Source organism: Salminus brasiliensis, chromosome 20, assembly GCF_030463535.1.
Source record: "Salminus brasiliensis chromosome 20, fSalBra1.hap2, whole genome shotgun sequence".
NCBI lineage: Eukaryota > Metazoa > Chordata > Actinopteri > Characiformes > Bryconidae > Salminus > Salminus brasiliensis.
The window spans coordinates 18,699,841-18,721,496 of record NC_132897.1 but is presented as its reverse complement, the minus strand read 5'-3'; the positions used below and the strand labels follow the sequence as shown (position 1 = coordinate 18,721,496).

At 41.1% G+C, this 21,656-nt stretch overlaps 1 protein-coding gene across 4 annotated transcripts in view; it reads left to right on the top strand.

Annotated features, from left to right (window-relative positions):
- The window catches only part of adamts3 (ADAM metallopeptidase with thrombospondin type 1 motif, 3), a 201,006-nt gene that overhangs the window by 79,477 nt on the left and 99,873 nt on the right, over positions 1 to 21,656 (top strand). For all 4 annotated transcript variants that reach the window (XM_072664961.1, XM_072664962.1, XM_072664963.1 and 1 more), the window contains one exon: positions 15,732 to 15,919. In XM_072664961.1, the coding sequence (XP_072521062.1) occupies positions 15,732 to 15,919 (188 nt within the window). The remainder of the gene's footprint in view (positions 1 to 15,731; positions 15,920 to 21,656) is intronic.

The following is a 21,656-nucleotide window of genomic DNA, read 5'->3' as shown; positions in this document are numbered from 1 at the left end:
GCCCTGTTATTTGAACACTTTCCATGAAGGTCAGGCCAGGGCCTCTCCTCTCCCTCCAGTGTGAAAGAGGTACTCTAGTTCCTTAAAGGGAACAGGCCATCTGAAGCGTGCTAACGTGGCTAACAATGAGTGAAACAGAATTAGCCCCAGGTAACGTGGTGTTGACGTCGTCATCATCATCTCAGATTGACAACATTTAAATAATGAATAAATACAAACACACAATTAAAAAGTGTGTGTTAGCTTAACACTTTCCAGAGCTTTACCGGAGGAAGGCCAGTATTTACAGTTAGCCTCCAATACCTAGTTTATCTAATTAGTCATCAATCAAATAAAATTAAATCAGGTAAGCTGCTGGTGTAACTCAACACAAACAAAAGAAAGTCTTCTTAATTTTATATTCTTTAATAAAATCAGGTGCTACAAAGGGTTGTTTGAGCAGTGCCATAGAAGAATCATGTTTTCTTTCGGTTTATGAAGAACCATGGTTGGAATAGAGATGTAGAACTGTGAAGAACCTTAATGTAAAGGATTAGGCCTTAATGTAAAGGATCCAAACCAAACCTGTGGATCTGGGGTTTAGTCCATTCATCTGTCCAGCCATCCATCCACTTCTTCCTGGTCAAAATCATGGTGGGATTTCATTGAGGACAAGACAGAAATAGGACTGATCCAAACTATTTTAAGCTGATCTACTTCTGATCCTTTGTTTTTACCACTGTGTTCTAGCAGAGCATCCTCTAGTTTGCTCTAGGGCCCTATCTTATCCCCACCACAAGGTGCATCACGATGCTCATTGCTATCTTATACCCCGTCAACAGTCACAGTCATTTTTACACCTTCCGCCTGCGTTGTTTAAATAGCAACAATGCTTGCGAGTATATCTACTCTGATGGACGTGGTGGTCTCGAAATGCGGTGTGTTTAGGTACATTTCTGGCGTATTGCTATCTTGGCAAAGGTGCGACACTGACGGAAAACAACCTAGGCAGCCATCAACAGTCAGACGTTTCTTGGCAGTAAATTGTCAATTCTGGCGCATGCCCAACACGTGCGCATACCCACTATGCACCATTGAAATATCAGTCCGCCAAAGTCAGACCGCACCTGGCTCTTACAGGGAATGGCAAGTGACACACTGATTGGTTTATTGCACGTTTTACCAAAAACACACTTTGAACATGACTTTTCCCATCTTTACCATAGCAAAGACACACTGACACGCCCTAAATGAAGCTGCACGGTGCACGGTTGACGGCTCGCCTAAAGGTCGCTAGAATAGGGTCCATAGTGTACTTGCAGAAGAAGTGTACGCAGTTTCTAGAGTTAAGATTAGTAAGTTTGCAAGACGGATCTGTAAACAGTCAATAGCATTTCACCTTGTGAGCAAAATACTGCTTCTCTTTTAAGGGTTACGCTGGTTTATTCAGTGAAACGCTCTCTGTGATGTCGAGCACTTATTTAAACAAATGCCACTGAGAAGATTACACAGAAGAGAGTGAGAATAATCAGCTAAACACTATTCCTCTTCAATCCTATTGTACAAAAATGCCACTTGATGCGAATAAGTGCGTCTAAGTCCCTATAGTCCCTATATCCCTATAGTCCCTGAATAAACTATAGTCAGTGTACGCCTTTGAGCTTTTTTCCAGTGTGCAGACCACATGCTGTGCAGTAGGGATATAATGAATGCGGTTCTTTAACACCTAGAAGCTTGTGGGTTTTTTTTTTGGTCATTTGGTTTACATTGATTTTTAATGAAGCACAATGTAAGACAAGGCATGTAAAGGCATGTACTCCATGGGAGGCCTAGAAGCATCAGTAACTGGGCTGAAACGTCACTCAAAAGTTCTGCCCTGCAGTAATTAATTCTAAATTGCCAACGTAAACTAGATGTAGTTTCCCTCCACGGGCAGTGCCTGAAAGGTCAGAAGGCTCCGCAGGGTAACAAAAAACATCAGCACGCTGACAGACCCAGTTTAGTGTACATTGCAGACCTTGCAGTAAAGTGAGTGCCATGCCTTGCTTCACCACAACACACATTAGAGACGGCTGTGTTTTGGAGATTGGCAGATTGTTCAGAACAGCTGAGTAGGTGCAGTTAACATAAGGGGATACCAATTACAAAGAGTAACAGCATACACTGAGCTGCCCACAGTGCTGGAAAACAGAAATTGCATTTTAACATGTAGCAGTCAGTAAAGATGTCTAGCAGTAGGGGATTAACCCTTCAAAGCAGTGGCTACTCCTGACGTTTAATCAGCTCTTCCAAAGTTCGCTCTGAATGAGCTCCCAGGCTTATTCACAGAGAATGGGGAAATGTGCATAAAAATCCATTGTTTAAAACCCAGCTAACAATAAAATTCTTTAGGCCACGTCCATTCTTATCCCAATATTTTTTTAAATGTACCTTTTTTTTATTTCTGAAGAAGTGGTGTAATGGCCAAAACAGACCTAAATACAATGCTTAATTCAGAAACTGACACACAGTTAACTAACAACACCAGGAAGAAAAAACGGAAAATAAATCTACATTTGTATTTTTTTTTGTTGCCTTGGTAACGTCACTGTCGTTGTCCATTTCTGTACACTCCTGTTTAGGCAGAAAGAGAGAGTTAACACTGAATCACATACTCATACACATGCACTCAAAAAATCCAATAATGGGATTTCTACAGTTGTTTGATTTACTTAAGTGGTCATGCAAACAGCATTCTCAGATTAGATCGAAGAGTCTAGATTAAGAAATCTGATGAAGAGAGCTGAATTTAGCTCAGTAATCAGAATTTTCAGTGCATGTAAAAGGTTTACCTGCATTTCTCTCGGACGCCCGTGGTAACAGAAAAAAAAGCAAACGGCGGCTAACCAAAGACAGTGCCATAACAGTTTTGGAGCAGCGCTGAAACTGAGGGATTTAAATACTCTAAATACTTAAATATAATGATGTATGTTCATATGGGGGCTTTTGTGTAAAAAAAATAAGATGATCACTGACAAAAGAACATTTTCTGCAGTTATTGGATTGTGAAGTGCATGTAAAAGCACTGATTGAGATCTCAGCTTTTCAAAAAAGCTGCATTTTGCTCACCTACACGAAAACACTGAAAACACGCTTAAAAAAACTCATCTTGAAGAGCACTTAAAAAACCCACCTTTGTGTAGAGAAGAGGCCAAAAAGCTATGTTTTTAAAATATCTGGGTATGACTGGATCTGGTCTTCTGCAGCAGACCTTTCTAAACCTGTAGCTTCAGACTGCTGGTAATGCTGTATAGAAGATTTATAAACAGAAATATAGAAGTCCTCCATCAGTCGTGTTTTACTCGGATTAAACATATAATAATGCCAAAAATGCCAGATGCACTCCTAATAAACTCACACACTCATTAAGAAAATGTCACAGTGCACCCAACAACAAAGGAAGCCTTGTGCATCTTTTATATAGCAAAAGAACCCATGGAAATATTTAATTCCACGTATTGAGATATTTTACCACATGGACAGATTTACCAAGGAGCTAACAAGAAGTCTCTGCATCGATCGAAGTGGGACATTCAGTTATATGAGGTCAAAGATTTTACACCAGCAGTGAGGTTAAGGCAGAGTGCGTGAGGTTCACAGAAACAGGTTGCCGCCTTTGAGAGTTGTGGTCTGGCATAATCAGGGAAGCACATAGCTGTAGTGGTCAATGCCTTTTGTTTCCAGTCACAAGGGCTTCTAATAAAGAAAGATCCGAATTTGCCTGCTGGTTTAAAAAATAAATAAATAAATAAATAAAGTCATTTATATTTGTCACAGCTGTGTTAAGCTGAGCCTGGGCTACTCAGCTTAAGAGGAATTTGAGGAAGGTGAGCTGGCTGGAATGAGAAATATTCAAAGCTGATGACATGTAAGCAAAACAACAACACATAATCCTTCCGGAATGGACAGGTGAGTGGAGTTAGAAGTGGCAGTGCCAAGAAATTTGGTCAGAGAGAGGCGGAGAAGGGAAGTGAATTGTAAATGTTAGATGGCCTTAGACTTTAAGCTATTGACATTAAGCTGCTTATCACTGTTCTGCATTACATCAGTAATGGGTTTCTTTCTTTCCGAGCCGAATCCTTAAAGTGGGGAAGGGCTACGGGTGGAATGCTAATTGGAGGCTAAAATATTCACTGCAGTTCTACAACTCCGGACCAAGACGGATTGACCATAGACGCTGAGAAGGTTGCAGTAGAGGTTGGAGTGGACTCCAGCTCGGATAGCTAGAGGGATGCTAATAATGCTAGCATTGTTTGGTTGAACTGACCCTAAAAGGGGACAGTAAAAAGGATTAACATGATGGATAGCTCAACCAGTCAGGACTAATGTGGCTAACAATTAACCGGATCTTATGTTGCCATGTTAACTGACAACACTAGCTTTCATTCACAGCTAGTCCTCATTGTCCTTTAATGGTCGGGGCTTGTCCCCACACACTACAGGTGTACTGGGATTCGCGCAGAGGTCATCGTCCAGGAGCATCTTTTCCTCTGAGGAATGCGACAGCCCTGGGAAGCGCTTAGTGACCGCTCAACAACCGGGAATAATCGGCCTTTCTAGCACAGTTGGGAACGAGCAAGTAACGGCCCGCACTTAGGAAGTGAGCCATTGTGATGGCAAGGGACTTGATTGTGAATAATAGCATCTTCCCTACGACAGTTTCATAGACCCTTCCCCCTCCTCCTCCTTGTCCTCCTCCTCCTCCTCCTCCTCCAGTGGGCTGTCAAAGGAGTCAACATAAATATTTTTCCACATTAGGAATAAAGGGCTTTGAACTGCTTTTTATGCAACGGAATAAAGAAGGCTGGACACTTTCCCGTCCCTCATTACCATATTGGAACCAGTCTGTGACGCATGAAGATGAATAAATCACAGTGGCACATGCCAGCAGGAAAAGGAAAGCTTTCTTCATGCGCTGTAAACAAAAAGATGAGAGGCAGGATTAATTTGCTCTGAAACAGAAGTTATGGCATGGACCAAGAGAGGGGAAAAAAGAAACTTCAGAAAACAGCTGAATTTTATGAGCGTCATAAAACCTTCAGCTGGATAATCAGCTGCACCATTACAGTCTCATCAGGCTCTGTTCTGGTGTTTATTACGTTCCTACGGGAGAAATCCTCCCAAACAAAAGAAGAACAGGGTTGTTTGCTGTATGTAGAACTTAACATTTAATAGAAGATAGGAGGTGCTATTCAGTCTGCTCTTAAAAAGGAACCTAGAAAAGTAGCCAGTTTTCCATTCAGCTGAATATCTGAAGTGTTGCAAGAAGTGTATGTGAAGTAAACAGTTTCCATTAGCTCTTTACAAGAGAATAAAACTCTTTACGAAATGCTTCCAAGAGCCCTACAATGTTCAGCTGCTTCGCTTTACGCTTTGTTTAAATCGATGGCTGTTTTTTGGGGACTAGCATGGGGACAGTGATTTCAGTGACAGGCCTCTTATGCTTGTTTGCTCTTTGATATAGTTGTGGTTGAAGTTTATGTACACTCGTTGTGGACATGCAGGGCAGTGGTGGCTCAGCGGTTAGAGCTCCGGGCTATTGATGACCAGGTTGTGGGTTTGATACCCGGGCTCGGCAAGTCCTTGAGCATGGCAACAAGGCCCTTCACCCTCCCTGCTCCCCATGCACCGCAGCAATGATTGCCCACCACTCCGGGCCTGTGTGCTCACTGTCCACTGTGTGTGTTTCACTGGTGTTGTGTGTGTTCACTGCACAGATGAGATACATGCAGAATACACAAATCTTGACATGCTTTTCTTGAACTGTTCGAATTCTAGGGCAGAATGAATGACCACATAATATCAGAATTATATATACATTCATAGTTTTTGTCACATTTTCTCTCCCATAAGAAGCTTCTAACTGAATTCTGGTTGGATATCTGACCAGAAGCAATTGAGCTTAATTCAGTTTGTTAGTTTCCTAGCATAGGACAAAGCAGGAAGGCCTGCTTTATCTAGTCTACAACCACCTTTTTTGTGTGTTTGGGGTCATTATCATGTTGGAACACCCAGTTGTACCCAAGTTTCAACAATCTATCAGATGGTTTGAGGTTATGCTGAGGAATTCTAAGGAAGTCCTCCTTCTTTATCCATCCATGTGCAATGCACCAGCTCCACTGGCAGCAAAACAGCCGCAGAGCATAAAAGTACACTACTAATCTTAACAGTTGGTACAGTCTTTTCAGGGTCAAATTTGTCAGATTTACTCCTACAAACATATCTCTGGTTATTGTGGCTTTTATGTTGTTAGCATGGTTTGTCTCTATGTTCATTTCAGGACCCTTTCCTAAAATACAGTTCAAAAAAATCAATGAATGCTCAATTTTGGTTTGGCATTCATGTGCATGATCAGTATATGTGAACATCCAGTTACAACTTTATCGATTTATATATATTTTTTGTTGTTGTTGATAAGGGTGTGTTAATTCTTTAGTCAGTCCACTGATACCTGCTTCCTTCATTATTGTCTATAGCCAGGAAATTATATAAAGAAAGCGCATGATCAGTCATTTAACTTTTTTTTATTTACAGTATTTACCCAGCAATCCATCCATCATAACTTCATAAATCTAATTTCTTTAAAGAAAAAGAATCTGAACCAGGTGAGCTTACACTCTTTTGTACAACGTTTGCCAATATTCAATATTTGGCATTTCATTCAAGTCTTTTTTATACAGTATGCTAAAATATACTCAAAGTAACAATGGCAGAAACCTAGCTAATGAAAACAGTGAAATAATGAATGGAGTCTCGGCTGCAAAGTAGCCCATGCCAAACCTAGCTCGAGACATAAGAGATAAATCTGGTGGGAATGCCATATAGTATTTTTTAGCTCTCAAGCAGAATAAAATGACAGGCCTCTTGAGGCTCCCTCTAACAATGTCTCAACAGACACCAGTGAATAAAACGCATTGCTTAACATTTAGGCAAAGGGTATGTTTTCACTTTTGAGGCCTCACAGCTTGATCTGTGTGGATTAGGAACTCTGTGAAGAGTGCGAGAACCCAGGAGTCTGGTTTCCATATTGACCTTCTTAACGCCATGCACTGTGACCTAGCGCTGATCCCCAAGTCAGGGGGGAAAAAAAAAGACGTCTTTCTTCTGTTATCCAATCAAAGCCTCATTTTAGACAAATTATCGATGGTTATAATCCATCCAGGGACTAATGAGTCAGTCTGTCCATGGGACATACTCTCTCCAGTTCATTAAAATGTGCAGCTGATTGTCGGTTTTAGATAAACGGCCGATTTGAGCATGAAAATCGGTGTGAAGTATCTGCTTGTGCTCCGTTGGAGCCTGGAGTTCTCGGGGTTTAATTTGAACCACTAGTTAGAGTCGCTCTGGCCAAGCCTTCACTTGCTCGTCAGAACAGCGCAGAGGGATTCCAAAGTATGCAATCCACTTCTCTTCCCAAACCAGCTTTGTGCACAAACTTTCACTTCACCCGTCAACAAGGGAAAATTTCCTTGCAACTTGTGAAGCATTGGCATCACCTGAGGAGAGTTTGCGCTTGATCCTCGTAAATTAATCGAGCGCGAGCCATCAATCCTGAATCGAGGCTGTGTTTTTTCCATATTCTCTCTCAAAAAACCAAAGTGTAATAGTTGAGGTCTTGCCTGATGAATTCTTTCCATGAGACCTTGTTATAATTATCCTCTATAGTCCCAGCTTGAAAAACAGAGACAACCTTGGGAGCACTCTACATCACTTGAGTGTATCAGAGCTGGTCACTTAAGCTGCGAGCGCTTGTTCCATTGGATCACCCCGAAGCCATGCCATCTGGCAGCGAAATAGGAAGTGCTTTATTGCCATCCCACAATACCCTTCTTCTTCACTCTCTCTGTGCAAAGGCTGCCGGTTTTAGACACTCTGGCAAAACAAGAGGCATTCCTAGAATTCTTGGCCCAGAGGATGATGTCATTGCCACCCTGCCTATTCTACTCAACAGATTGTTCATTAGCTGAAATGAATGTGAAGAACTCTGCTGTCTGATGTGAAGACTTTACTTTGCTAGGCTTTACCATCTGGTTTCGGAGCAGAATCTGCTCAATCTGCTCAATTCACAAGCATGTCTTGTTTTTTGTCTTTGACCTTTTCAGATCGTTTTGGGACATTTTAAGGTCCTTCTGGGCTTGTCTTGAGGTTGGGAGGACTTCAGTGATGTCTGACAATAATTTCAGGGCATTTTGAGACATTTCCGTGGTTGTGGGCCTTTCTTGATGTCAGTGTAATCATGGTCAGTGTCGCTCATGAAGTGTCCCTGGCTGGCTTTCCCAGGGACCAGAATTTCCTCTGGACCCTCTTTTGATGTGAGTGCCTGTGTCATATGGGAAGCATACGAAATTTCAACTCCTCCTTCTGGGATATTAGAACCAGATTCCTCTAATGCTGAATATCCGAAAGCGTTTTGTTGGGTTTGCGGTGAGGTTTTGTTTGCTTTTTTAGCAAGAGCTTTTTTTCTTCTTCTTCTTCTTGCGATGCACCTGGCTCCCCTTAGACAAAGCTTAATATTAAGACCTCGTCGCATTTCCGTCAGTGTGGCCACATCTGTTTTTGTTTTGCGAGACAGAGAATCTGGGGAACACCAAGCCTCTCGGATCGCGTGTATGTGTGTGCGTGACTCTATTTGTCTGTCTGGACGTGTGTGCTCACTGCCTCGCTGTGGGAGGGGATACATCTGCTCGGTTATGGAGGTCTTTCCCTGGGGGCCATCGCAGACAGTTGACACAAGCCGGGGTTTTATTCATGCCGCCATTGAGATATAAAGTAGTCCGTCACCCTCAAGACCCCTCTAAAGCTTTGGACAGATTGTGAAGATCAGTTTTCCGTAGGAGCCACCATGGGCACATTAATTATGGCCCCTCACTGTTTCAGTAAGGTTGGCCAGAAGCCTCAAAGAGCCAAACTTGATGACTCTACATTATCAATGAAAGCACAGAAATAAGGGCAGGAGGTCGGTCTGGCCTTCCCCTATTTCCCAGTTTCATTGGCGGCTGCCTTTCTGTGATTTTGAGGGGATTTAGCTGTCACGTCGCTGACAGCCTGAGTGACATTTGAGAAGGAAGCCAAGTGTCATGTCAGCTCATGAGGAAAAGCCAAGAGCAAGTCTGACAGAGGTCCACTGCCGGTTTGCTTTATAAACCATGATTTATTTATGACATGTCATTTATGACTTCAAATAGGAGCTGTCCTCATGTCAATCCATGGAACGAGTTGTTGCTGTCTCTATGATTTGTACGTTAGATGATCCATTAGTATCAAAATACGAGGTCTTATGTGTATGTCTTATTATTAAACAGTTTAAAGGAATTATTATGCATTTGGGAGATGGATATATATAGTAGATTATATAGTATTCTTTGCTGTAAAAATAGTAAGTAATGTTCATATGCAGTTTAACAAGCCTATTTACAACCCTGTTATTTTACTTTAGACCTTTTATGGTGGAAAATCAGTGCTTTTATTAGCTGGTTTACGGAACCAAGGCAGCTCACTGTAGCCACGTAGCCTAGCAGAACCCAGCTTAGCTAGGTTTTAAGCACTGCAACAAGAACACTGTAATTCTTACCGAATAGTGTTGCTGTCCTCTCTGGTTCCTCTTGGTGTCCACTTGGCATGGTGTGTTGCTAGCGTGCTGATGTGCAGTGCGGCTCTCTCCCAGCTCTTTGACTGGTCAGCAAGTGTTAAATTTTAGCATTTCCAGCCTCACATCCATATTCTCCTCAAACAATCGTTGCATTTAACCTTGGAAGAATTCTACTAGTGGGCTGGGTTTATGAAAATGTTGGTGGCGTAAACGTCAGGAGTCGAGACTGTTGTTATATAAAAGGGTTTGAAGGTTCTGGAATTGGCCCCTTTTACAGCTCTGTTTTACATATGTAGAGCAGTGTTTGAAGTTCACAATATGTCACTACCGTGTACCGGTAACTCTCATTGTTCACAACTATGCCAGGATAACTACAGTTTTCCATTCTATGACACCTTTTGAAAATCCAGGCCTGTTGTTGTTCAGAATCTAATTAAAAACTAGCTGACTCGTTTCTAAGGTATAGGTAGTAGTAGACGTCTGGACCAGCTAGCAGTTCCCAGCCATTTGAAAGAATATTGAAAGAGTTAAACCTGATGACTTGATCACTTGAGCTAACACTGCCCCAACAAAGCATGTATTACCCTTCTTTGCTCAGCTTTGTACAGAATCAGCATCTAGCCAAAAAAAAAAGTCCTTCATTTTTGCTGGGCGTAAGTGCTGGTGACAGCAGAAAGTCTGTGCTATCGGAGCTGATGAAGAATGCCCTCTCTCAGGGCAGGTTGACATTGTCATAGTGGACAAACATGCAAATATTTTTTCATTATGAAAAGTGACAACCTTCGGCTTTTGCTCCGGCATTTCTAAAGCCGTTTCTGAATTATGCATAAAGGGCCATGATTGAGCCGTCAGCATGACCAAAGCCTGTGGGTCAGACCAAAGACTGTAGCATAAACTTTCTACATTGCAGGCAGACAACGTTTGGTGATTTACAGGTGCATTTGTAGGCTGCCTATTGAAACTATGTTAATGTTTCAATGTAATATGTGGTACTGTTAGCTCTGAATGATGTAGTATATTCTTAAAAAACAAGAATTCTTCAAGGGTTTGTCAATAAAGGCAATGGCAGAGATCAAACAACCTTTTTAAAGATTCATCACATACAAAGCAAATCTTTTGGAGATTCTTTTTACACTGTTTAAAAAAATCTATATAGCAGCAAAAAGGATTCCACATTATTGTCTCAAATAACTCTTTTTCAGAAGTGCACAGAACCACTTTTCAACGAAGAAAAAGTGAGTGAACCCTTTGAAATGACCTGAATGTTTACATTTAAAAGATTTAAAACATTTTACAGAACACAGGCAGTAGTCCATGATCTGGAGACTTTGGGTGGTGAAATAAGACAATTATCTAAATACTAATGCAAGTAACCAGTGGCCAAGTCAGGATCCTGACTCTTACCTCATCAGGGTGCTTGTGGCATGACATTAAGGGGCTGTGGACATCCTGGGCATCTTAGAAATTTTGAAGAACTGAGGCATGTTTGCAGGGAGGTACGGTCCAAAACACCTTCTTCATATAGTGCACATTTATTTGCAGTTACAGGATACGTTTAGTGGAGGCTACTGAATTCAAAAGTTCACTTACTTTTTCTAGCCTGCAATGAAGATGTTTACTCAATGTACTCAATAAGAGAGATGAACGGTACAATGTTTTCGTGCTATTGGTTTAGTTAACGGTCAAGATCAGACCACATTTTATTTGTCATCAGATCCAGATGATTCCAAATACATCCATCCATGCTGTACCACCTTCCTTGGCTCACTCTTACAAAAAACTCCAGTTACTTAACAGCTGGCGATTTTTAAAAACATCCTTTGTTTCAAAGCTAGACGCTCTATGTATATATATCGATTACCTCTTGCGGCCTCCTCTGTAGCCGGAGTTCCGTTAACTGGAATTTAAGTGCGCTGAGCAAGATGTGAAGTTTGGAGACACAACTTTCAGCATGGAGGCCTAGTGAATCAAAGAGGAAAAAACAAAAGATCAAGTTAACAGTCAAACCATAGCCTTGAATAAATGTGTGTTCATGAAGAGTAACCCCCCTGCCCTCAACACCTTGCTTCACTTTGACTGCAGAAGCTTACAGTTTGCCAGCTCAGCTTGTAATATTTACAAGGGCATTCTCCTATGCTTATAAAGTGTTCCAGCAGCTCCTGACACTTTAGAGCACCACTTCTGCCTTCTTTATTCCTCCGTGCCACGTGTAAAAAAAAATAAAAGCTCCACGTAAACCGGCTCCTGCAGCATCTTTCGGCTCACTCGCTATGCTGTTAGTTATTAGCATGCTGTTCGGTCTTAATTGTGGATTCTAGTAGGCAGCGAAAAAGACCCACCTTCAGCCTTCAAAGGGAGGGTTGTTAATCTGGGTTTTATGTGCGGGAAGCCGATCGACCCCCTTTTCCGAAGGTAAATAAAAGCAGGGCGAGCAAAATTAAATCCAGTCACGCAGCTCTACAACCCCCCCTGCCCCCACTCCACTTTTGATTCTCTGCGCTGACCCATATTTTGCAACTTGGCGCATTGTAAATAATGGAGTTGGCTAAGACAATGCTAAAATCAAATCTACTCTACAGGAGTTCATCAATAAATAAGTTTCATCAGTGGATGGTTTTTATTAACTGATCACTGCCAGCTTGCATTGGCCTCTTTGCATTAAAAAGGGGTCAATGTTTCATAAGGAGGGGCCTAAGTTTTGTACCTTAGAGAGGAATTTTAGGAGATGAGAAGTGAGCCGTTCTAGAGCAGCTTCCCCGGACAGAACTGTTTGCAGTGGTGGTGAATGGAACGTCTGAAATGTCTGAAAAGCTTAATGACAGAAAGTTATTAGGGTAAAATGGTTATAAATATATTGCAGGATGTCTTTAAGGTTTGAGAAGGATTTGGCATTACACATGTTTTAGTGTAGAGAGCTACATACAGGCTGCTACAAGGTGGGACAGTCCCCAATTAAAAATAGATTAAAAATAAATGTAGTTTTTGAGATGTGCAACAGTTTTACCATGACCAACATTACATATGAAACTCTATTCTATTTGGGCACTAAACATCACAACCCCTGCTTCCTGTCGGCATCACTAGCAAAAAAAAACTGGAGTCCCATTTCTCTATAATGAACCAGTTCGCTTCAAACCTTTCTGAATTACTGTTTACATCTAAAACACGGACTTAAGAGGCATTTTAAAAGTTGGTGGAATTTCCCTTTAAGAAAAATGGATAGGAATCAAGCAAAATACTGCTTTTGTGTAGGTAAAGCTAACTTCTGCTTTGAGTAAACATAATAGAGCATGCTTTTGTGTCTGCTTGTGGTCTTTTTTTTCCTTCTCCTACTGGTGACAAGAGACATGTTGGGACCTATGCATGTATGCAAACGGCAAGAAAGTTCCCCCTGCCTCCAAAATACAATCTCTATAATATAGCAGGTAGGGGGAATTAGCTGGGATTTATGCCCCACAGGCAAAAAATAGAAGATTAACTGGCTGGTGGTGACCGCACACACATTTCAGGACTTTACGTTTCTAATGCTGACCAGTTTTTCATGAACGGACGCATTCTGTGTAGCAGAGCCGAAAAAAACCCCCATTAGCTCCTGTGTGTTGGAGTGCGTCGCTTTGACGTAGCGATGAAACCCAACTCCCCTGGAGGCGTCCAGCTCGGGCACGGTAGATTTCCACTAGCGACCGTTTGGTCTGTGTGAGTCGCCATTGGTGGTCATGTTTTTTTTTTTTTTTTACATATTTTAATAAGAGATACTGGCCAGCTTTGCCACGTGTGTGCTATCTTTGCTTCACCATTTCCCCAGCAGAGAAATCCCCAAGGGAATGAGATGCAGAGCCACTGTGGGTCAGGCCAGCCAAGCTGGGACACACACACAAACACATGCTCTGAGTCTTAAAGGAGTCTGAGGGGAAGCCCTGTATTTTTTGAAGTGGAACGATGTTTACCCTTCTGGGAACTGGGCAGCACAAGAATGTGTATGTCATGACGGGACACGGGGCAAAGGAATGCGCCTCACAATCCCCACACTGTAGACCCGAGCCAAACCCAGAGCGAAAGCCGCTCCCAGTATTTACCTTCACCCACGCTAACGATAGACAGAGGTCCATAGGCTGGAGCGAGGGACTAGAGGAGTGGGTCTAGATCAGTGCACCGTGATGCTTTTACCTGCTGGTGGCAATTCAACTGCATCAGTTATGAAATGCTAGAATCGCTGATTATAGATCATAAGGGTTATTTCACTATTAGAACATAAATTCTTAGCAGTACAGGAAAAGAAGCTCAGTGGAAGCATTTTTGGTGCTGCCTTGTAGATGCCTTTTTTTTTAAAGGCATCTACAAGAGCTTTTCCTTATATATGAAGAACCATTTGTCTAGGCTAAGAGCCAGTTCTGCATTCTTCCTTTAGGTGTTATGATTCTTGTTGTATAATCTGGGAAGTGTTTAAGACCAGCCTAAAATTGGGACTGTAATCTGTCTACTATCAGACAAACACTGAAAGAGAATGGTGGGTCATGCAGCAAGACAATGACCCTAAGCACACTAGTAAGTCTACAGAGAAATGGTTGAAGTAGAAAAGCTCAACATTTTGGAACGGCCAAATCAGAGCCCAACCTTAAGTCAATAAAAGTTCAGTTCAGTTGTGGAACGACCTAAAATGACCAGTTCATGCAAGGAAGCCTACCAGGATCACAGAGTTGAAACAGGTTGTATAAGGAGGTATGGCCAAGCACCAATTACTACTTACCAAAACAGCTAGGTTGCAAAGTTATTGCTGCTATGGGAGTCTTTTGAAATGCAATGAAAGAGTTTTTGAAAGCAAAAGAGTACTGAGAGTTTCAGATACTTTTTTACAGGAAAGATATTTAACGTTAGATAATTTTGCTTAAAAAAGAAATCTGAAAACTATGTATTTTGTTATTTGAGTAATTGGGTTCCCCTAGGTAAGTTTTAGGGCTTGGAGATGACGATCTGACACACACTCCAGGTCACATCTATGCATAAAAAAACAGAAAATTGTAAAGGTTTCACAAAACAAATGCAGATATTATTATGCATAAATTAATTATGAATTTTGAGGCCGATAAGCTGGATAATTCCCTAAACTATTCTACTCAAAGTGTTCAGAGAGTTAAATAAAAAAAAAAAACGAGCAACAACAAGCACTCAGAGTATGTTGCTGGCATTCTTGGCTGCTGTCCACTTGCATAACCCAAAGAGCTGGTGAACAAAGTGGTTTGGGCTTGACTCAGGCCTTGATATTGTCACTGTAAACAAACATACAAATCCCCTTCCATTATGAAATGTGACAGCTCTTGGCTTTGTGCAAGCATTCTGACGACTTCAAAAGGCTTTCTAAATTATGCAGAAAGAGTGACTGAACCGCCATTGTAACCAAAGCTTTTGGAGCAGGCCACTGAGAGTGTCAGAATCCATGTTTGGTATGTAATGAATCTAGCAGAACGTTTGTAGCGTGTGACGGATCACTGGACAATTACATGTTTAAATGTCAGTTACCATTCTTGGACTGCCTGTAGCATTTGATGTCAATATGCCAATAGGTTTCACTTTAGTATAATTACATCAGTTGAACTGACTGAGGTAGGATGAGAACATTTATGTTAATGATGTTTGGCTGAAGCTTATCCAGAGTGACTTACACAGGTGGGTGACTGAGTATTACCAAAGAACGCTTATTGGTGTTGTGTAGGATTCCTGCCTAGCCAGGAAATCAAACCCTAGTCTGCCACAGGGAAGGCAATGTTACTACCCATTCTGCTACACCAACCACAGTTGGTTCCTTACAATTTGTGCTATGTAGTAAAATGTCCAACACTTAACAAAAAAGGTTCTATGTAACAATAATTGGAACATTTTTTTAGGCAATAAAATGGGTATTTAAGTTGTCATGGTTCTATATAGACCCCTAAGGAACCCATGGGAAAGTCTTTTCTTTTAAAAAAAAGTGCACAGCATGAGAAGAGGCACTCTACGACCAAATTTTAAAATACCAGACACAAGCTCATGGTGCATTGATTCATCCTGTTGACCCCAGGGTGTGAATTTGTTCTCGCCAAGTGTTTCAGAAACTGAAAAACTCACTCACTCTCATTTTCTCCTGCAGAGCCTGAACTGGATGTTCCTGGAGTGCTGGACAACATCGCCAAACAAGTCAACCACACAGCCAGGAAGCGCAGGCATGCCGGTGATGATGACTACAACATTGAGGTTCTCCTTGGGGTTGATGATTCTGTTGTGCGCTTCCACGGAAAGGAGCATGTCCAGAACTATCTTCTTACACTGATGAACATTGTGAGTACTTTTTAACGACATTGTTAGAAACGGTTAAAATTATTCAGATAAAATGTTTGTTGTTCAGGCTGTCATGCGGTTACATATTTCATAGAGTTTAGTCACAATGTTTTATGCAGTACACTGTTTTACAGAGTGGACAAAATAAGATTTATTTATGTATTACTTTCGATAATTTAGTAACATTATTGTGTAAAAAAAACAGAACATGACACTCACTGACAAATACTAAGCACAACAATGGCTGACTGTTCCAACCTATTAATATACATAGCACATGTATCCCACTTAGGCAGTAAATTTCATATACACCATAAATACAGTCCCTGGTTTGGCTCCTCTACGATTGTATCCTCCCGCCCTTGTCTTACAGCTTACAGCTTACAATAATACTTCGGACTTAATGTACTTTACTTCTGAACAAGTTCAGGGTGTGGCAGCAGCTAGAAATAACTTTTCAACATCATTTAAATGTTTAATCGAAAAAGCTCCCTACTCCCTATATAGTGCACTACATAAATCATAAAACTAAGGATTTTACTCCCAAGTATTGCTCCATATGTTAAATTTAGAGTCTTGCAATCTGTGCCTGATTAAAAAAGACCTGCTGTTAGAATATAGTACACCATTTGGATGTAGAAGTTATTTCTTAGACCTGCATTGCATGTTAAAACATGTTATTGATGTGTTAAATATGAGACTGATTAGCTTACATCTAATTACATAGATCAATAATGCATTACAAGATATAGTATGAAGGTTCTGTAGGGTTCATGTTTCAGTAAACTGAAGGGTCTGCCACGCATGGAAAAGAGAGAAGTTAGGGACTGCCAGTAAAACATGACTTGATTACAAGACAATACTGGAGGTTTTAAAGGTTGAAAGGACTATTTCATATAGAACATGGGCAGAAAGTGGTAGCTGGAAGAGAGGACTTTGAATATACTGTGATGTGGTAATGGTTTTCGAGGGAAGGCCAGCAAAAAGGGTATTACATTATTCAAAACAGTAGTATAAGTAGTACAGTAATATATTATGTGCAGTGATGTGAACGTCCTGACAAGGGAGCTAATAGAGGTTTCCGAGGTAAGCCAGGAATTATATTTATATAACTTCAGTGTATACAGTGCATTTCACAAACCACAGGGACTCTTTACAAAGAGAAACTGGTGGGGGTGAGCAGGAGGTAACAAACAAACAAAAAAAGAGGAAATAGGAAATGAAGAATATTCTGCTGTAAATATTAAAGTTTTAAGCTGACCTTTAAAGAAAGAGCATAAAGTCATGAAAAGACTGTGGAAGAGAATTTTTAGAGATCAGAAGCAGCAGCACTGAAGGACCTGCCCCCAGCTGAGAAAAGTCTTGTGCATGGGGCTGCAAGTAGTCCAGTATCAGAAGATGTGAGGGAGCGGGAAAGACAGTAAGGATGAAGAAGCTTAGTTGAGTAAGCAGAGACGAGACCATAAAGGATTTTCAACATGAGCAGGAGAAGTTTGTACTTAATATGAGAAGATGAACCAGAGAAGAACCAGTGACGCAAACGAGTGACTTAATATGGGGCTCACTTGAATGTAAAAACCATCAACAGAAAAGCTGGGCAAGTTGTAAAAAGTCTTTGGACCAGAACAAAAGAAACAGTGGGGGATGCAGTGGTAATGTAACCTGAATGCCGTCGGCATAACAGTGAAAATAGAAAACTGTAGTTAGGAATGATAGTTCAAATCTGACATAGAAATTAAATTTAGAGTATATTATAAAAAAGAGGGGTCCAAGAACAGAACCCTGGGGCACTCCCTGAAAAAACAATAGATGGCATGTGTACAGTTAGAGATGACCGGTTGCCTGTTGGTAAGATGGGACTGAAACTGATCAATAGCTAAGCCATTAATACTTATGGCTGGAAATACGTATGTCAGGATGTATGGTGTCGAAGGTCGAAATGAAGTCCAGACGTATAAGAATGTTAAAAAAACTGAACGTAGAAAGTAAAATATGACTCACAGAAGGACGGACTAGGTACTTGGCTGGGTGCGAAATCCAGACTGAAAGAGTATTACTAGGCACTAGAGTATCGCCTAGGCTAGGAACGGGAGCTTGGAGATGAGTCTATAATGAGAAAGTGACGATGTACCTAACCCAGGTTTTTTGAAGTATGTGAGTAACTGCAGCGATTTGGGCAAAAGCAGAAAAGAAACACTGGTAAATCAAGCAATGGGAGAAGAAAGAGAGGCACAGATGCTAAGTGGAAGCAGGACAAGATGAGGGAAAAGACTTCTAAATGATATCAGAGACGGTCCACGGATTGACATTGAGGTGAAAGCAGTGAGAACAGTGTTAGCATTACTTGCGAAGACTGTTCTATGGTAGGGAAGTGTTGGTACCTGCTGCGTATTTTAATCTGAAAGAAATCCTGAAAAGCCTGGTACTGTTCAGCGTAGCTGGGAGTAGCCAGAGAAGAAGGTTGAAGAAGTTTGGTCCAAAATAGAGTTCAGAACAGCCACCATGTATAGGCACTGTGTGCAGTGTTTAGATTGTCTCAGTACTGACAGATATTTTAAGGAAAAAGCAAATAATGAATAGTAAGGCCAGTTTTTTGTACAGGAACTGATAGCTATCAAAGCTCTAGGCTCAGGGGTGGGCAGAGGTCTGTTTAATATTTGGAGGAGCATGAATGTTAAATATAATAGAAATAGTCATTAGAAAGTGAAACCATATATACATATCTACATAATTGAAAGAAAGCTCAGAAAAAAGCTCAGTCTTAAAGAGATCCTGAGTCAGAAAGCAGGTGCAGGTCAACAGGATGAAGATTACAGACAGAGATAGTAGTTTTCTTAAGTGGTTTAGAAGTGGGGGGTCCTGAGATAACAGTTCATTGAGCCTGTGATCACTAAGCCAACAGTAGCAGCAGTAACAAAAACGAAAATGTGGAGACCAGTGGAACAGAGCAACTATGATTATATTGTGGAAAATCAGTATGCTTTGTAAAACCCAAACAGTCAAGAATAGCCAAGAGCTCAGTAGTGAGTGTGCAATTAGTGTCAACATGAATATTAAATCACCCAGTAACATCATGGCGGAGCAGATAGATGGAGACATTGTATGCCGTTCATTACGATCAGACAAAAATGGGATGCAACAGCTGCAACTGTTGATGTCACATTGCGCAAAGCCACCTCTTTGACCTTCAAACCCACAAAACTGAGGTTTCCAGCAGCTGGGGACCTTTTTTTGTCAAAACTCCTAGCTGAGCACCCGTTTACCAGGGGATTGGGACTGGTGAGATTTCTGTCATGTCAGAATGGAGTTTGAGAAATCTGGCAGGCATTCAGTGCTTTACATCAGTGGTCTCCAACCATGGTTCTGGTGGCCCACAGCTCTGCTTGGACCGACTTCAGCTCAGTTAAGGCGTATAAATGAGTTGATTACTTGGCTCAGGTGTGCTGGGAACATGGAAGACACTCACATTTGCAGGCTGCTAATAGAAATATAAGTATCAGTTTAGCAATGAACATTAAAGCAGCTTTATGTAACATATTTGACCATAGCATAGCAGCTTCATCATTGTGATGCTTCACTGACTTGTAAAAGGGAGAGTAGCAAGTTTATCATTGCTACTCCAGAAACACTGCTAACTGTACTATGTAACTGTAATATTTACACGTTAGCCCACATGCTTCATTCACTTTCAGTGATAGTTCTGTGTCTCTCAGCTTGTCCAGAAATGCATGTGTAAAGCGTGTCCTTTAGGGGTGCCTTAAAGCGCGGATTGCACTTACCGTCTGCAGGGGAAGCCCAGGAGCAAGAAATATTAATTCTCGCATACCACTGCTTTAAGGCCATGATGTCTAAAGATGTGACCAAGCTGAAACAAGCTAAAAATTCATATCCAATTACACCATGCATTTTCTGAAGGGGTAAGTTCAAAATCTAAGGGTTAATACACCCAACATGCAAATCTACCCACCACAGATCTACAGAGCTAATTTGATATTGCTCCTTTTGTCATTCAGATCAAATGGTAGCTCACTCTTCTGAATGCCAGTACACTTGAGCGGGTAGATGCTAGTCGATATTTTCCTGCCTCCCCTTCTCACGAAACTGCTCCTGTTTATAGATTGCTCATGCATGTGGTGGGAAATTTCCCAGGTGTAGGCACTGTTTGCCAGGAGCTAAGGCACATCTCCAAACGATTCAGTTCAAACTCTCAGAAGCAGAAGTTCGAAGGCTCCAGAGCGCCGTTACCATCTGCTGTGAGAAGAACAAATAAATGAATGAAAATATCCATTGATCTCTTTTGTTGGGAAAGCAAAGCCTGTTACTTTTCAACTCGCTTTGTCCTTTTTGTTCAAATAGGACTTTACATTAGATTAGGGACCATGAGTCATGTTTTGCCAAATACCTCCCTGACAGTAATACCATTAACCAAAGACTTTGAAGGTACCATAGCCATTTACAGTGGATTTACTCCAATGGAAAAAAAATGATGAATCAACAGATCAATTATATTAACACATCAGTTTTGTCTTCAGTTCACTTAACTGGTAATGAACCATGCTTTTAATAGAGATGTGTGACTGTGAAAAACCTTGGAATAATGTGAACTATTGGATTTGGCCTGGAATCACAAGTTCGAATCCAGAGCCATGCCACTTTGCCATCAGTGGACAGAGTCCAAAAGAGCACAATTGGCTGTACACCTCAACACTATTAAGCAGTGCTGTGGAGTTGGGGACCAAGCACTTTCCTCCAAGTTTGATGGCTGCCTGGCGATGCCACATCGGCAGCAGTTAGAAAAGAGCCGGTGGCTGGCTTTGTATCAGAGGAGTCATTACCCTCTTAGTGTTGGGAGCATTGCTAGTCCTAGGGGGGCTACGAACAAGTGGGTTAATTGGCAGAATCAAATTGGGAGAAAAAGGGGAAACTTACCATCAATTATCGGTTATAGTTTTTAAAATGTTTGACTGCCTGGTCTCAGTGTTGTCGGCTGTAAGAGGTGTAGTGTGGAGTATTATGGTATCCATAGTGACTTTTGTATTTAGTAGTATCTAAGCTTAGAGCTATCTTTTGCATCCTAGTCTATACAAACTAGCTAAGGGTATTTTCTGAGTAAACAGTAAAGCTCTTTTGTAAGCTGCTCTGGAAAAGAGCATCTGCCACATTCCTTAAATGTAAATGTAAATATATAGGGAGTACAGAGCCATTTGAGACTAAGCCATGGATCCTATAAGACCATTGGACCGCATCTGAGCAGCTGTACTAGGTCAGTTTAAAACTATGGACAGTTTAAAGGGTTAAGCTAGGAAAATACTTTAGCAGCATTTAAAAGAAAATGGGTAGCGTTAATACTTTTTAGCTTTAATGCATTATTAATGTGGTGACACTAGATTAAACAGTTTCAATTCAATTACATAGATTGTTCCATAAGGAACTGCATTTACATTCGATTTACGTTCTGTAGTAATAAGCTGGAGTCTTGTGTAAGCAATTTAAATGAAGGCACACTGCATTTTTTTTTAATTTTGGCTTTCCTTGGGGACTATTTTGCTTCACATCATTCCACATGTTCCACTCAGCCTTGAATGGAAATCAAAAAATGTGTTTTATGATTTAGGCCAAGGCCTGCATATGTACAAGGAACATCTACACCGTAGTGTGGCCTACAACATGTGTCAGCTCCTTATTCCTCATGAGATCATTCAGCTTTCCTGTATGATATAAGACACCTATAAAACAA